The sequence below is a fragment of the Megalops cyprinoides genome, chromosome 12 (genome assembly GCF_013368585.1).
Source record: "Megalops cyprinoides isolate fMegCyp1 chromosome 12, fMegCyp1.pri, whole genome shotgun sequence".
In the NCBI taxonomy this organism is placed as follows: Eukaryota; Metazoa; Chordata; class Actinopteri; order Elopiformes; family Megalopidae; genus Megalops; species Megalops cyprinoides.
The window spans coordinates 11,664,212-11,681,567 of record NC_050594.1 but is presented as its reverse complement, the minus strand read 5'-3'; the positions used below and the strand labels follow the sequence as shown (position 1 = coordinate 11,681,567).

General features: G+C 41.8%; 1 protein-coding gene across 1 annotated transcript in view; it reads right to left on the bottom strand.

The window, feature by feature from the left end:
• Nucleotides 1–17,356, bottom strand: part of LOC118786673 (receptor-type tyrosine-protein phosphatase kappa-like) — a 125,959-nt gene that overhangs the window by 92,370 nt on the left and 16,233 nt on the right. Inside the window, exon 2 of the mRNA XM_036541900.1 lies at nucleotides 2,717–2,839. Coding sequence (XP_036397793.1) covers nucleotides 2,717–2,839 — 123 coding nt within the window. The remainder of the gene's footprint in view (nucleotides 1–2,716; nucleotides 2,840–17,356) is intronic.

The window sequence follows — 17,356 nt, the reverse complement described above, 5'->3', positions numbered from 1 at the left end:
TTGGTTATACAGCAGTACTGTTGGTTTTTACAGTAGTAGACTAGACTATACATTAGTAATATGAGTTTTTTTTTGTTAGTATGGATTATACAGTAGTAGCCTGGGTTATGCAGAAGTGGACTGTGCATTTACTGTACTCAGAGTTACAGTTAGGAAGTTGCAGCCTAGGGATCTACAGTTGTGGTCTAGATGACAACCATCAGCAGACTGACAACTCCTTGCATTGGAATGGTTTGGTTATTGGCTGTGTACAATCACTGGCAATAGGCTGAATTTTTGCCATAGACAGTGAGTGATGTACACTAAATACTCCCTGAATGGTGTTGGAGTTATCTTTTCCATGGCCACTGAGTGACTCTGAACACATTCAGGGAAATACTTGAGTCTGCATTCACTTTGAGTCATGGATCAAATCAATGAAAATGCACATTGCTCTCTCTCTTTCTTTGTGCATTCAGTGTGAGAAACTCATTACAGGCCCACCCTTCAGTATTCAGACCTGCATACTGGACTTACTCCACTGTGAGGCAGACAGAGGGACATACAGCCTGGGAGGACCCTTTGAAACCATTTCTTACCTGCAACATAAACCTCTCTCATATTCGTTGTGAGTTCACAGATAAGCCCCTTCACATAGCAGAACAGCTTTGAGTTTATAAGTTTTTCTAATTTCATCCTAATGAATTTCCTGTGTTAGTAGTCTCAGTAGTATTGGTGACAAAACTAAAATGACAAAAGCTACTTGAAGAAAAAAAAACCACTTTGGGTTTTCTTGCAATGCAGTCATGTGTAAAGCTCAAAGCCATGTTTAAATGCAAGACAATTAAGAATGTCTCTTTGTTTTAAATCAAAGAACTTCTTTTGCTACTCACTCCTTCCTTCCACAGGAATGTGGGCGCAATCAGACAAAAAAAAACCACAAGAAAATTAAAACTTGAAAAACTGTAATGGGTTTCTCTTTAAACTTCTAAATCAATAGATTCTATTATTTTCAGATTAATATTTCTGAGTCAGTTACTCCTTGCAGCATGTGATTCAATTACAGAGCGGCATCTAATGTTAATAGTAATCATTCTTAGTAATTATTGCTTTAAGAAGGTTCATGGGTATACCGCATTTCATTCGATTCCCCATTTCATTGTCCTTTCATATTAAGCAAAACAAAACCACACAAAGGAAGAATTTTATGGAGATGTATGAGTGAACTGCATTGTGTTCTGTAGATGGAACACCACAGACATGCCATAATTGTGAGAATCTGTACTCTTTGAGTGCAACAACCCTACAGCACAGTCTTTAAAATGGAGCATTATAAAACGCTTAACCAAATACTCCTTTCCAGCTCTACATGGATACATGATCACACCTTGAATCTAACTGGAGCTTCAGAGTAGGGTCTGTGAAAAATCCCCTGGGGTTGAGTTCAGCTAGATATGCTCCATACGGGCCTAAAAAGGCTGGTCTATATAGCCTTGGTGCAACCAGCAAAACATTTTCCCTGGGTTTTATTATCTCATAAATACCATTTAAATGGAGCACAGGACTTTTTTCCCCGCAACATGTTAATGGATCCTAAACTGAAATGCATCTTCATTAGAGAGGTGAAACCCTTCACTCTTTTCTTGTAGAAATTCAGCAGTTCAGCAGACTGAAAACCCCTCCCTGGCAACAAACTTTGAGCCATGTATAATCAACTGCTTAATGTCATTTAAGGGGAGAAATCAGCCAATGTAGAGCTGAGGTATGTGCTCACCGTCCTGTCTGAAAAAACAGGTCACGCCATGTTAATAAGCAAGGTTCCGAGGACAATAACCTTTTGTTACTCTCTGTGGAGCCCCAGCTGACCTTATTTAGATATTATGACCGTTCAGATGATGTGATCTTCAGACTTCATGTTACAGTATGAAAAGTCCTTTTTCTTTTGAGTACAAAAGTACTACCTTGGGAAATGAAATGGCTCATTTCCCTTCAGCCTGCAGTTATGACTGAGAATTGCATTGCAACTCTAAGAAAGATGAAGACTGAATCCTAATAATTCCCTCTAAATAAGGATGTACCGTGATTTGGGAACCTCATTCAGGCTAGGCAGCAGGAATTTGGGTTGATTGACTGTATTATTGTTGGAAGTGAGGTGATACAAATGCAATTATTTGTTTTAGAGCTTGGATGAGAACTTGGAATTGAACCTGCTTGAGACTTAAGGATGAAAATCCCCTGTTGTAGCTACAGTGAGAGTATTGTGATAAGAAGACACATAAATTGCAGAGAGACCCTTTTCAAGGAAAGGAGCAAACACTCAACAACATGACAACCACTACCATCACCACCACTACTATTACTACTGCTGCTACCACTGTTACTACTTATACTACTTACAACTATTAATGCCATTGGGAGTTTTCTTTGTATCAAAGAAACTACTGTGTATTTGACCCTATATTTACCTGCCAGCTCTCTTTGTGACACATTTGTCAGTTAACACTAACATTAACAGAGCTCATGCAATTCACTAGCAGTTCAGTAACAGTTCCTTATACTCAAAGCCTTGAATCAAAGTGAGTGCTGAACTGGGGAATTGCTGAGTGCTAATGAAATCACAACTGTTCTGTAACAGAAGGGAAATCAACCTGCACCAGCAGTGGTGATGAGCTGCTGGTGCAGTCAACTGTCACTCAGATCTGGGTCCTAGCAGATACCTGAGGGTATGGTGCCTCACCTTGCGGGAGCTGGGAGGACAGGTATGCCGCCTCCTGAGCACTGACATGCGTCCAATCAAAGTCATCATATGGCTCCTGCTGGTAGTCACACTGGGCAGGGCCGTCATCAAAGGTACAGCCCCCTGAAAGGTAAGAGCAGAAGTCATTCACAGAGGCATGCCTGTCAATAACTGGCAGAGGACAAGTCCTTGATCTTTTAACCTAACTGCAATGCACTTTGATCTTTGATTTTTTTGCAAATAAATAACATGAGTACACATTTTTGGTTAATTGCTCAAAATTATGAGGCAATTTCTAAGATTAACTTATGTGAAAAGTAATTAAAAACCTAAGTCTCTACTTCTTTGGTGAAATATTGAGAGAGAGAGCAGTTCAGCTGAACAGCTTTCTTACCTTTCATGCTGTGTATTTCAGCCACTGTGCAAAACATGTTACAATCTCCAGATAAGCTTAAATCTTATATAATAATATATATGGGGAATAGCTCCATAAAAGTACTGTTATTTAGGCTTTCCAGAACAAACTGAATGTGCTTTCTGATGCACAGAAACAAGGGTTGCTTAAATCCTGTGTGCACCATACTTGGAAAAATTTGCTTCTGTATATTCTGCAAAGTCAGGAAATGTTTTCTAAGGTGGCAGAATCTGAAAGGCACAGGCAGTTTATAATTATTTTCAAATGTCAAACGTAATGAGAATGCGTGTTATTCTGTATTTTACATTCTGTAGAATGATCTGAGAGTTTAAAAGGGGGGCAGTAAAGGAGTCCTTCTGGAGAACCTGAAGACCAATGAAACTATAGTCCATTTTGCACATTTCATAATAACTTCTTTAGTAGAACTTACATAAATTCACCAATGCCAACAAGATATATACATATATACATATATATATAGTACCAAACAATACTAAATTAATAACTTGTGTCCTCTTAGTGCAGCTTAATCTCCATTTAATAGGTGATGATTCAGCAGAGCCCAGGCCATAGTCTGTTCACTGGTACAGCCATCATAGATTAAATACATGCAAATGAAAAACGCTCACGGCAACAGAAAATCATTTATCACTGGCAAAAAGGTCCATGTGTTCCTCTAAATCCTGCTCAGGCTCGATATATGAATCTACAGAACTAATGCCCAAAGAGTCCTTTATCTATCTCACATCCCAGAATTGCAGTAACAATAATCTCTACATGGATAGCACTACACATGCTCTCGACCACGCAGCCCCCACTGCTTGCCTCACCCCATAAACTGGAAACAGAAAACAGGAACATTTTCCAAACTGAGGACTTGTGTATTACTATCAGCCTGCACACACCCTGGGAGGAGCTTGGGAATTGTGAAGGCATTCAGTCTGAAATGCACTTCAGCATTGTTTTCACCCTGGGTGTATGGCCATACTGAACACAGATGGCCATCTTGTGTGCACTTTTGTAAGTTGCTTTTGTAAAATGCAGGTGTCAACGTAGAGAAGCAATCCAGATGAAGTACCTTGCTGAAGGTTAACAAAAGCACTGCCTCCTTGAGAGTTCAACCTACAACCTTCTGGTTTCAACTTAAGTTCCCAAGACTCGACTCTACTTTTCCACATTCCATAAATGGACTGAAACGCAGTTAGGTGCAGGACCATCAGATCCAACCCTGCCTTTTCCCACTGTGAGGTTCTGGTGCATTTTATGATGGTAAAAACTTTTGAATCATTTAAAATATTAAGTCTGTTAAAGACAGGGATGCACAATATAAATGCTTCTTACTCATTTAATGAAAAAATATTTATCTCTCATCATTATGTATACAATAAAGAAATGGTGAACATTAATATTAATGATGCATGGGTGTCTTTTCAGCGAGGGGTAAACCCAGAAAAGACACCCCTACATGAACTACATTGTTCAATACTCAACATTTATCAGCTATCTTGGTAGAAAAGGTCTGTCCATAATGGTCAGCTAGCAGCTCTACTTGACCATCTAAAGCACACATCTCAGAGCAGCAGACTTGTGATTGCATTAACAGGCCGAAGACCAGAGAGCTGCAGTCTCCAGATGGGAAAGGAACAAGCTCTAAACTCACTCCACCGGCAAGGACACCGGCCAGATGATTTGCATACTAATCTGGGGACTCCAACTCCGCTAATGAAAAAATTGTCTGTACTTCATTTACATAATACAATAATTATTGTGGCTGATAAACCTCAGGGGTGAACTGTGTCCCCCTCCCCTGACGAAACTAGGTTAACAGCTCCATCAGCACGCATACATGAACCGTCTCTATTTCACAGCGGAAAAAAAAATGCTGCAGGCAGTTTTGGTCAAATATGATAATAGTATCTTTCCTGTAAAATACATTTATTAAACGGGGTAAGTTATTTTCATTCAGCAATTAGATGAATCAGACTGCAAGCTGGCAAAGAACCTATTCGATACACTCAGGATAAACATAATAAGAGCTCAGACAAATGCTTCTTAAAAATAATTTTCACAGGCCATCAGTGAATTAATTTAGCAAAACCAATTTGACTTTAAAATATGCGCTTCATGACCAGTTTAAGCTGCATTACTATAGTATCGTGTTTTATTAAAGCCTGCTGCCTTCTGCTTCCACCAACTGGAAAAGGCTCTGTCACCACACCTGTGTGTCACACCTGTGCGTGAGCGTGATTCATCACTTCTGGGCACCTCTTCTCCAAATGAATTTTAAATATGGCACAGACCTTCAGAGGGAGTGCTTGTGTATATTCAGTAAAGGATCAGTGTTTCGTCAAGTTTGATGCAATACTGTTTAAAGTTTTAAACAGTTACCAGTACCAGAGCCGAAATGGAAACATTTGACATCCCAGTATTGATAATACACAGCCCCAGAAGGGCATCTTTCATTTTGGCAACTTTAACAAAAATACAAACAAAACAACAAACAAGAAAAAACACATAATTTTTATTTTCACATTCAAACACACAAAGGAAATTGCACCATGGTAGATTAGTCATTTTAATAAAACAAGGGGGAATTTTGTGGCCTGTGGGCAGCAGTGTGGTGTAGTGGTAAGGAGCAGGGCTTGCAAAGGTTGCCGGTTCGATTCCCTGCAGGAGTGCTGCTGCTGTGCCCTTGGGCAAGGTGCTTAACCCAGAACAGCCTCAGTAAATATCCAGCTGTATAAATGGATAGTCGCTGACCAATAGACAGCCTAGATTTTGCCAGAGCCGTTGTAGTGCAGCTGCACACAGGACATAACCTGCTACCTGCCATTGCAGACAGAAAGCAAACCATAACTCTTTTCAACATCGGTGTGTTGCCTCCCTTTTAGAATCACTTCCTGTGATGCAGCCCTGCACTGACACAGACACTCATACACTGACTCACTCACTCGTAAAGTCACTTACACACTCACTCATTCATAATCTTACTCATCATACTCACTCACTCAAAAATACTACTGGTATGTATATATCAACCAATAAGAAACCCTGGTACAGCAGGGTTCTCTCTGTAGCTCTCTGTAGCACTGCTAGAATCTGACTGGGTGTTTCATTACTGTTTGCCTGCTTCAGTGGTTCAGTGGTTCAGTGGCAATGCATTCATATCCGTATATTCAGGTACTGCACTTCAACACTGAAGTTGGCTTCGGTTGGTTGATGACAGCCTTGAATCCATTTTCCACCCAGGGTTTCATATGAAGGCAAATTCCACTTCATCAAATATGAGATAACGCCACACTGATCAGAATGCACGGTCTTGCCTTTCTTTATTGATTTTTTTTTTCATTGTTTAATACAGCACATGTTGAACAGCAGAGTGTATGAGATCAGCGGAAAATGTTGAAACTAATGATCCCTTCACTCATATTCACAGAGAGAAAGGAACTCCTTTGTCAATAGAATTCAAACTTTGAGTTCGCTAACTTAGAAGTCTGTTCATCAAGATATGGTTTTGTGCAGATTATGTGGGGGGGGGAAGGTTAAATTATGCAGAAATAATGCAAGGTGACATTTGTCTGTCTGTTTGAGCGTTACGTCCCACTCACCTCCCTTTCGCTATCAGGCCATCGTGCTTCAGTACGCTCGCTCAGCGCCTGTCAAACAGGCAGCCCGCATAAAAGACACCGCACCTCCATTTTGTTTAACAAGAGAATGACATTGGCAGGAATGTAATTACAAGTGCAGGAAGATGAAGGGGAAATTTCTGTGTTTAAACTGCAAAGCTGGGCAATTAAAAACTGATAACTGAAACCCTTCAAGAGTCTGTCAAATATTTTTCCCCTTTTTTCTTTTTTCCCCTTAAATCTTCTGACAGTTTTACTTGAAGGGCTTGCAAAACGACCTCTCTCTCTCTCTCTCTCTCTCTCTCAGTTTAGCTGAATCAGCGCATTTCATTTAAAGCAAACACACAAACTGCTTGCATCTTAATTAAAGCTGCTGCTCTTTTCAAAGTTTTCCTGTGAAAATCCCAGTTTTTTTTCCCTTCAGTCCACCGAGCTTCAAAGGTTGCTTCTTGAGACGGGCCAAACTTAGCAGATTATGAAGTCGAGACGTGGCTTCTTCTCTGGCAATGTAGCATGCTTAATATGGATCTGCTGGAACTTAGTAAGGAAAATCTACCTTCACTGCACCCCCTTCCTGTGCCAGAATGATGCATCTCTTAAAATCAAAACAAGTCTATGATGGGAAGATGGTGCTTTGAGCCAAGGAGGTGTGCAGTCTAGTAACTTCCAGTGCCCTGTCCAGAACCATTCACACATGCAAATGCACACATGCGTGCACGCACACACACACACATCGGCACAGGCACGCACATGCATGCACACACACACACTGTAGTCCAGAGTCTGCAAGGATACACAGCAGTAAAATATATCAGAACAGACCTGTTTGAGAAAGAGATAGAGAGCACAGTGGCATACGAAAGCTGAGTGTCTGACTGGAATGCTAGCTTAGTGTGGTCTAATTATTGACTTAATAGAGCCAAAAAGGATCACTTGTTTTAACGCAGCACAGGCTTGTATTATGAAACACAGCAGTTTTTGAACACAACTTTTTCTGCACACAAGAGCCTGTCTCAATACTCTTGGGCCATCCTCTTCCAAACGCAACACTGTAAAAATAAGCAGATGCAATACAGACCATTTGGACGGCAGTCAGCAAAGCATACACTGGAGAGGTTAGTTTGAAATTTCTCTGATTCTATTGTCCTGGACACGCTATGCGATTTGGATTGTGGGAGGATTACTCTCAAAACACACTCAGGCCCAGATCAGAATGTCTAACACAATGTCTGGCTGTATGTCAGTAAAACATCATATTCTGTGTACTAAATCCGACATGTCATATTAAAACATGAAGAAAGCCACCCCTTCCTGATTCCCTGCAACACAACATCATTACAATACGACAATAAAACATGTAAAAAGAGGCATATAACACACTGCTTAGCAATGGGTATTTACAAACATAGGGATTTTAATCAATCCAGGGAATATATTTACTAAATGGAAATCCTTTCCCTTTATTGACTTCATGATATGATTCTGTAATGATTCTATACTATGAGGAAAAAAACCTGCTAAACTGCACTTAAAGGTTGTTCCCCCTCTGAAAACATGACAGTTAAATCTGAAGTCTTTCTATACAAGAGAGAAAGCAACAATAAGGAAATCGATTTTATAGTGAAGAGAGTGGATTGATTTTGGGACTTTGTGAAGGCACCGGTCTCTGAATCTCTCAGAGCTGCTGACAGCTGAAAGCACCTCCATTCTCTTCATGGTGCAAACTGTGTTGTACTGCCTATCTGTTTGTACTTTCATATCCACCTTGTTTCAATGGCTGGGGCCATCCACTGGACCTCAGAACCATTTCAGGCACCACACACCTGGAGAGTCTGAGGAAGCTCAGATACAGATACAGATATATTGTATTGTTGATGTAAACATATTGCAGTCCTTCCTATTGACCACGAACACCGCATCACTGAACCACTTATGGCAAACATTATCAAGAGGCTTCAAATGTGAGTGGTTCTCTGAACTATTGGACAATGCTTATTTTGAACAAGAGAAGTCCAGGAGACAAGTTGGAATAAAATAAAGAACAATAATAACGTCAGATGATAACAACATGAGAAGAATGTTGCTGTGTTCACCCGCCCCCCCAGGTTTCCATGGTGAAACAAGCTGATACCCAATCTTAGGACGGAGTGAACAGTTACAAAGGGCACACCTGCCCAGCAAAGAAAGCGGCCGAACATCACCGCACAGAATAACAGCCTTTTCAAAAGACGCTTCATAAAAAACAAAGACATAACAACCCTCTTTATCTCCTCAGGGCCTCAAACACACCTCCTTCTGCTGTTTGTCCAAGTGCCTCTCCTCTGTGGTTTAACCTGTCTCACTTCTGCGCTTTCACCATTATACGCGATCTTTCGCGAACAAAAGAATAAGTGAAGACGACCAGCAGCGTGTAATTAGAGAGAGAGGGGAGGCAGCACTGCATTTTTGGACACAAATAGAGTTTTCTCCTTTAAATTTGCATATTCCACAGCCTCGCCATGCAACACGCCGTCTCTTCTTTATTTGTCCATCAGGGGATAATGAAGACACTTTCAACACGGGCGCACGTCTGCTTATGAATATTAATAAACATCGTTAACACGGAGAAAAGAACCTTCCTGCAAACCAATGGCAAATCGGTCACAGAATTGAGTTTCACAGCTTTCATTTCTTCTGTGTCCTGCCAATTGGGTGTTTATATATTATATGCATATGCATGTATATATATTACACATATAATACAGATCCATACAGTATACAGTGAGTATATGTATTTTTCATTTTATGAGTCCATTTAACTGCATATCAGAGTAGTGTTTATCTTCAGAATAGTTTAGTGGAATGGCATGGTATATTATAACATTAATGTTGAAGTGAGAAGAGATCATAAAGATCACACTACATGTTGTACTCAGGTGCTGTATATGTTTAGCAGTCCTACTCTCCTTTCCGCTACACTCAGATGTGCCTGGTTCCAGCACGGGGGCCCTCCTCTCCTCAAACCCCACCAGGGCTGCCCACCACACCTTGTGTCCCAGCAATGCTGCCCAGGGCCAGTGAGTGGGTAGACAGTATGAGGAGGGTGGAAGGCAGAAGGCTTAAAATGTCTGCTTTCTTATTCTGGATTTCTTTGCATGTGTAAGCCACTGACTGCAGTGGTTTGAGCTGTCTTGGCATATTCTGCAGACTTACGGGTCATCAGATTCTGTTCCTGGTAACAAAGCTGGTGATTTTGCGCATTTGCTGGGGGGGGGGAGGGGTTGCAGTTGACGAGGGGACAAGCTCCCTCTTTTTGCCTTCTCTGGAACTCAAGACTCAATGCAATGTCACTGAAGCAACACTAACTTTGCCTCCTTTTAGAACAGATGACAAGTTGGGATATTCTTATCAGGTCAAGTCATAATCAATCAGTGCGGAAGTTCAATCATTTAGTACAGCATAGTTACTGGCAAATTTAATGCAGCTACGTTGCTCCCAAGTTTAGCTACCTGCCTGGGTTCTTGGTATTTAAAGGTTGCCTAGCTAGCTCGGTAGGCTAGTTACATTTATTTAAAGCAAACACATGCAACAATACCACTAATTTCACTTAAAATACATAAATTATCCTAACACATAGAGAATTTCAGACCGATTTCTGTCAGTCTGATAAATTGCCATGGAGAAAACTACCCCCATGGAGACATAAATCATCACTCATGAGTGAGCATGCTTTCACTTGCTGTCATATTCCCAAAAGCAAAACAATAATAAACTTTCTTCCTGTTTCAAGAAAGATACATCAGTTATACAGTGTCCGGCAAATTGACTTCAATTAAGGCATCTCAAAGTGACACTTTCAATGTGACCTTCCAATTGGGATGTGGCTTAACAAGGGGTATGTTGTCTCAGAAGGATACGCTCTCCTGCTGACATTGGAAATCTCCGGAACAGAACACAAACCAAACACTGAACATTCTCCTCATGTAAGTCTGACTGACCCTGAAGCCCCGCCTATAGTCTGGATGCATTGTGATTAACAGTTAACAATTAACATTGTGAGTGTGCTGGACCTTTGAGACACTGAGAAACTTCACAGTTAACACAGGCCTCCCATCCTGTAATTGCCACACAGAAACAAACTACAAGGGGGAAACCTGTCAATTTTACCCATTTTCTAAAGAAAAATGCTAAAAAAAAAAGTGACTAAAAGAGACTAAAAAAAAAAACAAATTAAATTTGCTGCTTAACATGGAATGATTGATATATTTCATGCTTGAAACAAAACAGATTGTTGGTCTTTGTTCTATACAGGAAATGCCAGACTATCAATAAAAACCATAACTCCAATAATGGCTTATCTCTGCAGCAAACCAGATGTACCTGACAAACACTGTCAAAATACAGACACTTTGTGAACTTAGGAATTAAGAAAATATGTAATTCCTTAAGACTGTGACTCCATTTAACATCGCATAAAAATAAAACGAAATGACACTGTTGTACAAACAAAAAACAATGTTACTACCTTTAAGCCCTTTATAGCATGACTGTAGCTAAATCATAGATGACACTGACAGGATTAAAGACAATTTCTTACTAGCCAGATTTTGCAATTTGAGGCAACTCATTTTAAGAGAGATCTCACAATCAGACACAGTCACTCAGTAGCAAGATCTCACAATCACAGACAGTCACTAATTAGCAAGATCATACAATCAGAGACAGCCACTCATTTGCAAGATCGTACAACCAGAGATGTTTCCTATTATTGAAATCTTGCAATCAGTGTGTACTTGCTGTTGAAGTCTAGTGACCATAGTTGATTAAATTTTAATGAGATTTCTTGAACAGAGACAGTCACTCATTGGCGATATGCCCTAATCAGAGAGGGCTACTCGTTAGTGTGATTCTCCCATAGGCGTTAGCCTGCCCTTGAGGTCCAGTAATTGTCACTTTCTATCCCATAGTGTATAGATGTTCATGATAAGGCAAGCCTGGAGTACATATTGACAAAGAGTGACTGATGGTCAAGATAAGTCTATACATATAAATAGTAATTAGAACTGTACAGGTTCAGACATTTCAAAGGGAATCTTCAGTTCATTAGCAGAAATGAAATGGTGGAGGTTTAGTTCATTGTAAGGAGAGATTTAGTTCCCTGTGTCACGCTTCTCAGTGCTCATTAAAAGTGGATATGGAGTAATGGTAATAGCACAGTGCAGCTATTGCAACGTATTTATATTACAAACACAATACAATACAAAGCAGTTAGTGCTCAGGCTGGTGTGTCCACCAAGCCAGAAGTGCTGAGGTCGGCGGATAAAATGGCTACCGGCATAGGCCATAGCTCAGACCCGTCGATCCATCGATCGACAACAGCTGTTACAGTGCACTAAATTCTGTAATGAGGACAGGAAGTCCATTAAGGTGCCATGGGTTAAGCACCGATCAGCTGCTTCCTGTATAAGTCTTCCTGTCTCAAAGACCCTCAGCAGTAGGGGAGCCGTCTCTGTGTGTGCCAGTCACGGGGCCCGTACGCGCCGCTAGGTGCTGTTTCTGTGGATGCTTCTGGATGTTACTGTCGATCAGAGGCAGGCTGCTGGCAGCCTGTGACGCTGATGCTTTAAAAATTTCCAGTTGTTCTCTGAGCTTGCTTTTGCTTTTCTGTGTTGCACACATTGTTTAGGGACCTGGACATAAAACCAGAGAGGTATAGGGTTGAATCCCAGGTGAGAAGCTGTGGAGTATCCTTTACTAAGGTACCTACTAACAGGGGAGCAGTGTAGCATAACGGTAAGGAGCAGGGCTTATAATCAAAAGGTTGCTGGTCCAATTCCCCACTGGCACACTGCTGCTGTAACCTTGGACAAGGCACTTAACACAGAATTGCATCGGTAAATATCCAGCTGTATAAATGGATAACATATAAAAACTGTAACACATGTAAGTCGGATAAGAGCGTCTGCTAAATGACAATAACGTAATGTTACATAATGTATGTAACCTGAATACATTCCGTAAATATACAGTAGTATATTTACGGTAATATGGCAGAACATTTATTTGGCCACTCCTGACCAAATATACAAATAAAATCTGAAAAATTTGTTGATTGTAAATACTATTTTTCCCCCACCACCACCACCACCACCACCCCTCTCAGAAAAACAGAGTGATGAAGGAGAATAATGCAGAAGAGTCAAGTTAAAAAGCACTGCTGTGATGTTGAGGTGGTGTAGTGAAGTATTGTAGTAGTAGTGCAGTATTGTAGGTGGTGATGTAGAGGTGGTGTTGTGTATAGGTAATGTAGAGGTAATGTAATGCAGGGTGGTGTAGGGGTGGTGTAGTGGTGCTGTAATGTTGTGGTAGTGTAGGAGGATGCACCATGAAAGGGATTTCTTCAGTTCCTTCTTCATGACTCTTGCCAGACTATGTCCTGCCAGACTTTGCCAGAGGGGCACACTTAAACAGCCTGAATATAAGAGTAAACCCACTCATTTTCAAGTCAAAAAATTATTGTCATTTAGCAGACACTCACATCCAGGGCAACTTACATGGGTTACAATTTTTACATTACCCATTTACACAGCTAGATATTTTCTGAGGCAATTCTGGGTTAAATACCTTGCCTAAGGGTAAAGAGGGAATGCCACAGTGGGGAATCAAACCAGCAAACGTTCAGTTATGAACCCTGCATCTTACCACTTTGTTCATTGCACGTACACACATACACACAAAAACATGCAGACGCACACAAGCAAGCATTACATGCATACACGCCCATGCACGCATGTGCATGCCGACCCACACATCCACAGTACATACAAGTGCACACAGATATACACACACACACACACACACACACCCATGTGCATGTGCACGCACACCCGCACACCCACACACCCATGCACCCCCAGATGCACAATATCCTTTTTTCTTTCAGGTTGTCTAAGAGGAGACGGTCTGAAAGAGAAGGAATGATTTGTTCATGTTCAGAATCCTCCTGTCAAACAGAGCATTTGTTCTTTTATCAGACGAGCACTACGAGGTACACATCCCTCTAACAATGCTTTTGTTCCAATTCAGCGTGTCACGCCTGCTGTAAGCTCAAACATTCAAAACAAATACAGCCCTCTTCCAGGAAGAGGGAGATGATCAACTGCCCGGCTGGCAGTGTGTTCCTTCTGGCTCATCCCCACTCACCCCTCAATACTGTGGGCTCAGAGAAACGCAACACTTTGGGAAGACAAGTGGAGCACGGCTAAGCTCTATATCCCCCCAAATATGAAAATAAGCTCTATACCCCCCCCCCCCCCCCACCAAAAATATGAACATATATTTTTTAATTTCTAAAGCCTCAGAGTGGCAAAGCAGCCAATGGTTTCTGCCCAGCAGCTGAGACAGACTGTTCTCCTGTGTTCCTCCTGTCCATCTTCATCCATCACATCAAAGTGGACATCTACAGAGGACACTTCCGCACACACGCTACACGCTTCTGTGGGAGGCAGGATCTACCTCTCGCCCCGCTCCCACCTCCCTGCATCTGCTGCATGGTCTTCAGCCAAATGCAAACCCTCTGCTGCGCAGTCATCGGCTAAACGCTAAGGAAGAGCCTTGTTGCACAGTCTACGCATAAATGCAAATGAAGAGCCTCTTTGCACGGTGTGTGCAAACAGCATCAGAACTGCCTCACTCTTTGCCTGCTCTGTTAAGCTACAGAAATAGGAAAGGGTAGGATCAGCCATCCATGAAGCTGCCCTCTTCTACCCATGCAGAATAGAGGCTTGAACACAAAGACTGTGTTTATGGATGTCTTCCCTCGCACATAAACATTTGTGGTTACTAAGCTACACTTGGTAACAAGGCAGCCACTGTGTGCTTAAGTAGGACTATGCATTTATGATTAAAATGAACTGTGCCTGTTCTACTTCCCTCTCTGTAATTACACTTTCTAATGCTGAAAAACTATTACTTGACTATGGCTAGCTCTTTGCAACACTACTGACAAAATATGTAATTATTAATAACAATATATACTAAGACTAAAGAGAAAAAGCCACGACTATTTGCAGTGTTGCTCCAGCACGCCTGAAACAGCCCACACTCACATGAAGAAAAGCAGATATTTAATCCGACAATTTTCACATATATAAAGTAGAGGTTTCATTTGACACTTTTCACATGAATAAAAATAGGTATTTCATTTGAGGCTTTCCACATGTATAAAATGCATAATTTATTGAAACAGGTCAGATTATACCTTATTCAAGGTTATAATAGAGGTGGCTGAACTGAACTTTGCACCTGCACTTTGTGCCCGATCACCTGGCCCGGATGCCAAACCACCACACCGCTGCCTACATCCACACAACGAACTCCCATTTAATGTAATGATGGGAGCGAAACCAGGCTTACCTGAATAAAAGATGTGCAAGTCTACAGAGGGAGGTGCTGATTTCATTATAGATAGTAACAATGCTTTCTACCTGTCCTTAATGTGAGAAAGGGATTTTTATTATTTAAATTAAGGTCACATGAATATTTCACATTCAAAAATGGTGAAAATATATGTAAAAAGAGAGCTACGCAGAATGGTAATATTTAAATTACAAAAGTTGCTGCTCCAATGCTCAATTTACAGCTGCAGCTGAGGCAATAAAAGTCAGATTGCTGCTCTTCTGCATGCAGTAGTGGTCAAAGCATCCCCTGGTTACATTACCATCCACAGTTTTCCGAAAAATACTGTTCCTATAAAATACGCCCTGAAAGCTCAGTGACAGTATTTTAAATATTGCCCCCTTCTCCCTCCACGCAGATATACTGTATTTATCATGCGCCGTAGCAAAGTATAAGGTAATGAGTCAAACTTTGAGGACATGAATGCTGACATCAGAGAAGATAACTGAGAAAGCGCTGAGCAGGAACACAAAATTCATCACAGAGTCTGGGACAGCACAGCGCAGCTGTATATTGCTCCAGGATAATAAAATAAAGCAGTCCGCTTTATTGTGTGTACACTCACAGGCAGGGCCAGCGGAATAAAATTTATATCCTGAGAGCTTTTATGGTGAGAAATGAAGTTCATAACGGCAGAGTTTTCCCTCAGCATCACCGGACCGGGCGGCCGTCTCTCTGCGGCTTTCCTGAACCCCATCTCAATGCCGCTCACACCAAGCTGTCGCGGAGCCAACGAGCGCGTCTTCCTGATTTATGCCCCATAATGGACGATCATATCCCGCAAAGTGCTGCGTCAGATAGGTAAGGGGTCACGACCTCCATTTCCTCAGACCCCCCCCCCCCCCTTCTCCTCTGGCCAGGGTTGGCGTTTTATGGCCAGCTTAAACAGTCATTTCTCTGCGGGCCTTGCGATGGCTGTCGGGCGCATGCCCTGCCTTTACTGAATCATTTGCATTCACTTTTCACTGACGTGAAAAGTGTGTTTTTACTGCCGCTGAAACATCATAACTTCCAAGTAGAATAACATCCAGCAACTTCCTGTGGCTGAGAATGCCACTGGCGATTTGTAGCCGTTAGGTCACTGGAAATGACAGCGAAATTTGTCCTCAGTCACTGGGACCCAAGGCAACACAAGGGACATCCAGAGTAACCTTTGACCCCTATTGCCCACAAAGACCTCCTGTTCATTAGGGCATTTTTGAATCTGGTGACCCACAATATCCCAATCAACTGCTGTTGATCATCGCGTCAAATCGGCTGCTGCAAATACGCAAACTGAAGCTCCTGTTCACTCCTATGGGTATAAACAATGGAAGACCCTGTCCATTAGAATCTACAGCTATGTGCAGAGATACTTAACATATCTCCAGTCATAAAGACTGGTGACATCTTAACACTTACTTAATGTGAATGTTTGAGTTGAGTGGACCATACCGCATGCTCAAGCTGGGAACATAACTCTTATTCCGGCATTTGCATTTTGAAATCTACTATCTCAGCCATAGGGAGTCCAATCCATTACCATTTAAATGCCTTTAAACCCCCATGTCTGGTAATAATCACCCTCCGCTAGACAGATGGAATCACTGAACAGAAACATCAACAATGATAAGCATGGCTGCCCACATTATCTGCACTGGAGTTGGTGGTGGGGTAGGAACGCGCCCTGTGTGAACTCGGCTCGCCGTTTGCTCAACGGGACGAGTGGAGCCCTGCAGCACAAAGGCAACCTAATGAAGACATGTATCTGCTACAGCAGAACACAGCCCTGGCAGCACTGGCACTGCAGCTGGGCCTTTCCACAGACACGCAGCCATTAATGGGGGGGACCTGTTGCCCGACTGACTGACCCAGAAGTTCTGATGGCCTGCCAAGTTCAGAACTGCAGGTCAAGGAGATGAGGAACATGCAAAAACAAATCTTCATAAACGGGGGTGATCATTGCTTTCCTCTAAATTTACCATTTAGATGAATAATGTCCGCCGTCCCCTTTGTGTACCGCAGTGTGCATGCCTTGGCCAGAACAGACAAGATCATACGTGTAGCTGGTAAACAACAACTCAACCGTCTTTAAAGAAAACTTCCTGTACCAACACCTGCCACCTTCTCCCACTGCAGACCGGATAAGTATAGTCTGGATTTGTCATCATGACTGACGGGGGT